The 2,371-nt window shown below is 39.2% G+C and overlaps 1 protein-coding gene across 5 annotated transcripts in view; it reads right to left on the bottom strand.

The window, feature by feature from the left end:
• The window catches only part of Grk4 (G protein-coupled receptor kinase 4), a 77,492-nt gene that overhangs the window by 70,213 nt on the left and 4,908 nt on the right, over positions 1 to 2,371 (bottom strand). For 4 of the 5 annotated variants that reach the window (XM_013353339.2, XM_026788634.1, XM_026788632.1 and 1 more), the window contains exons 3-4: positions 1,738 to 1,850; positions 581 to 655 (exon numbers count right to left, since the gene is read on the bottom strand). In XM_013353339.2, the coding sequence (XP_013208793.1) occupies positions 581 to 655; positions 1,738 to 1,850 (188 nt within the window). The remainder of the gene's footprint in view (positions 1 to 580; positions 656 to 1,737; positions 1,851 to 2,371) is intronic. The other variant, XM_026788635.1, reaches the window with a different exon arrangement.

Genomic DNA, 2,371 nt, shown 5'->3' with positions numbered 1-2,371 from the left:
CACACACACACACACACACTCTCTCTCTCTCTCTCTCTCTCTAAAGAGAAATGTATACGAAGAGTCCCCGAGGTACACATTAAAACAAAAGGGATTTGGCCAGGCATAGTAACGCATGCCTTCGATCTCAACAGTCCTTGAGGTAAGTAGTCCTTGTGGGTCTGAGGCCAGTCTGTAGGCAAAGAAAGTTCCAGGCCAGCCAGTGCTGCACAGAGGGACCCCTTGCCTGTATGGATGTGGATAAATCTAACGAACTAAGATAAAATAAAAATAAACAAACAAATAAGTAAATGGATTTGTCTTTTTAAAAAGAATAAAAACTAAGACTTATAAAAACTTTCAGGAAAAAAATGTTATCCCAAATTAGGCAAATAAAACAGAATTCTTTGAATCAATATTCTAAGAGATTTATTATTTCTTCTTAATCTAAACAAAATACAAAAGAGAAACATTTGTAAGAAATCGAAAGCTTTAATGTATTTGTTATATCTTCTCCAAAAAGTTTAAAAAGAAAAAGACCTACATACACTTTGTTACTTACAAAAAAAAAAAAATCTTTATTAGAAAGAAGAAACCATACCTCTTTGAAGAATTTATTTAAGATGGCTAGCCCAAACTCTCTTTGCTCCTCTTCAATGGTAACTTCATACTCTGCCTGAGTGGAGATTAGGAAAAAAAAAAAAGGTTAGTGATTTTACTCAACAACAATATTTTGTAATGCTTTAAATTATCTGACCTATGAACTGACAAAGTACCCACTGAACCAGAAAAGAGTTCTATGGGCTAAATTTAAATAGTTCTCCAAAAATGTAAGTACAATACCAGGGTAAAAGTGTTAGGGAGAGCCAGCATGGTGGTGCATGCCTTTAATCCCAGCATTTGGGAGGCAGAGACAGGCTGATCTCTATGAGTCTGAAGCCAGCCTGGTCTACAGAGTGAGTTCCAGGACAGCCAGGGCTACTACACAGAGAAACCCTGTCTCGGGGAGGAAAAAAAATTGAGTGAAAGTTGGTGTGTTAATCTTCCTATCTTCATTGTCAATTTGACTGGATGTAGACCCACCATGGAAACATATCCCTACACCTTCCATGAAGGTGTTTCTGGAAAAGATTAAACTGAGCAGGAAAGATGTACCCTCTATGGACAGTGTACCAGCCCATAAGCTTATAAAAAAAGGAGAAAACAGAGTTAACGAGATGGTTAGCAGTTAAGTATACTTACTGCTCTTGATGAGGACTCAGATTCAGTTCTCAGAAACTGCATAGTGGCTCACAATAACCTGTAACTCCAGTTCCAAAGAATCCAATACCATCTTCTGGCCACCAAGGGGGCCAGACATACATATGGCACACATCCACACAAACATGCAGGTTCTCAGACATAAAATAGTTTTTTAAAGGAGAAAGCAAGATGAAGAGCAGCATTCATCTCTTGATGTTTTTTCATATGCAGAAAGTACTCATTAAGAACCATAACCTCAGCAATCAAGAGTTGGAGGCAGGACTGCTACAAGTTCAAGGCCAGGCCAAGATACATTTTAAGAGCCCTGATCTACAAAGTGAGGTCCAGACCAGCTTGGGTTTCAAAGTGAGACCCTGTCTCAAAAAGAGGGAAGGAGAAGAGGAGAGAAATATGACATCAAGGCAACTACCAATTCTAGTTTTTAATATCTAAATTCTAGTTTTTAATATCTAAAAGTACAAAAGCAAATACGCAACCCTGAGATGAATCACTCACCACTGCATCCAAGAATTCAATGCATCTCTTTAGAGCTGGTTTTGTATCACAGAACTGTCTGAAAAGAAGTCTTCCTATTGGCTGCTTGTCACAAAGGCTGCTAAAATCCTTTTCTGGGTAAAGGGGAGAAACAAGCATAGTAGTTACTACCTAGTTAGTTCTATTCTGAATCTACTTTCTGTTTTCACTCAATATAATGAAAGTCAAAATGTTACTTCTATTATTATTTCTAGATGACTAGTTCTTTTTACTAATTTAAATTGAGTGATCATACATTTAAAAGACACAAGTAGAAGCTGGGAGATGTCTGAGTTGGTAAAGCACTTCCTACACAAGCATGAGAACCTGAGTTCATGTATGAAGCACCCACATAAGAAACTGGGCATGGTGGTGTATTCCTGTAATCCCAGGGCTGAAGAGGTGAAGACTGGCAGATTCCAGGGGCTTACTGGCCAGACAGTATAGAAGAATTGCCACACTCCAAGTTCAGTGAGCTACTCTGTCTCAAAAACTAAGGTGGAAGCCGGGCGATGGTGGCACATGCCTTTTTAATCCCAGCACTTGGGAGGCAGAGGCAGGCGGATCTCTGTGAGTTCGAGACCAGCCTGGTCTACAAGAGCTAGTTCCAGGACAG

The sequence above is a fragment of the Microtus ochrogaster genome, unplaced genomic scaffold (assembly GCF_000317375.1).
Source record: "Microtus ochrogaster isolate Prairie Vole_2 unplaced genomic scaffold, MicOch1.0 UNK5, whole genome shotgun sequence".
NCBI lineage: Eukaryota > Metazoa > Chordata > Mammalia > Rodentia > Cricetidae > Microtus > Microtus ochrogaster.
Note: the sequence above shows the minus strand (reverse complement) of the source record. Positions and strands in the feature narration are given on the sequence as shown.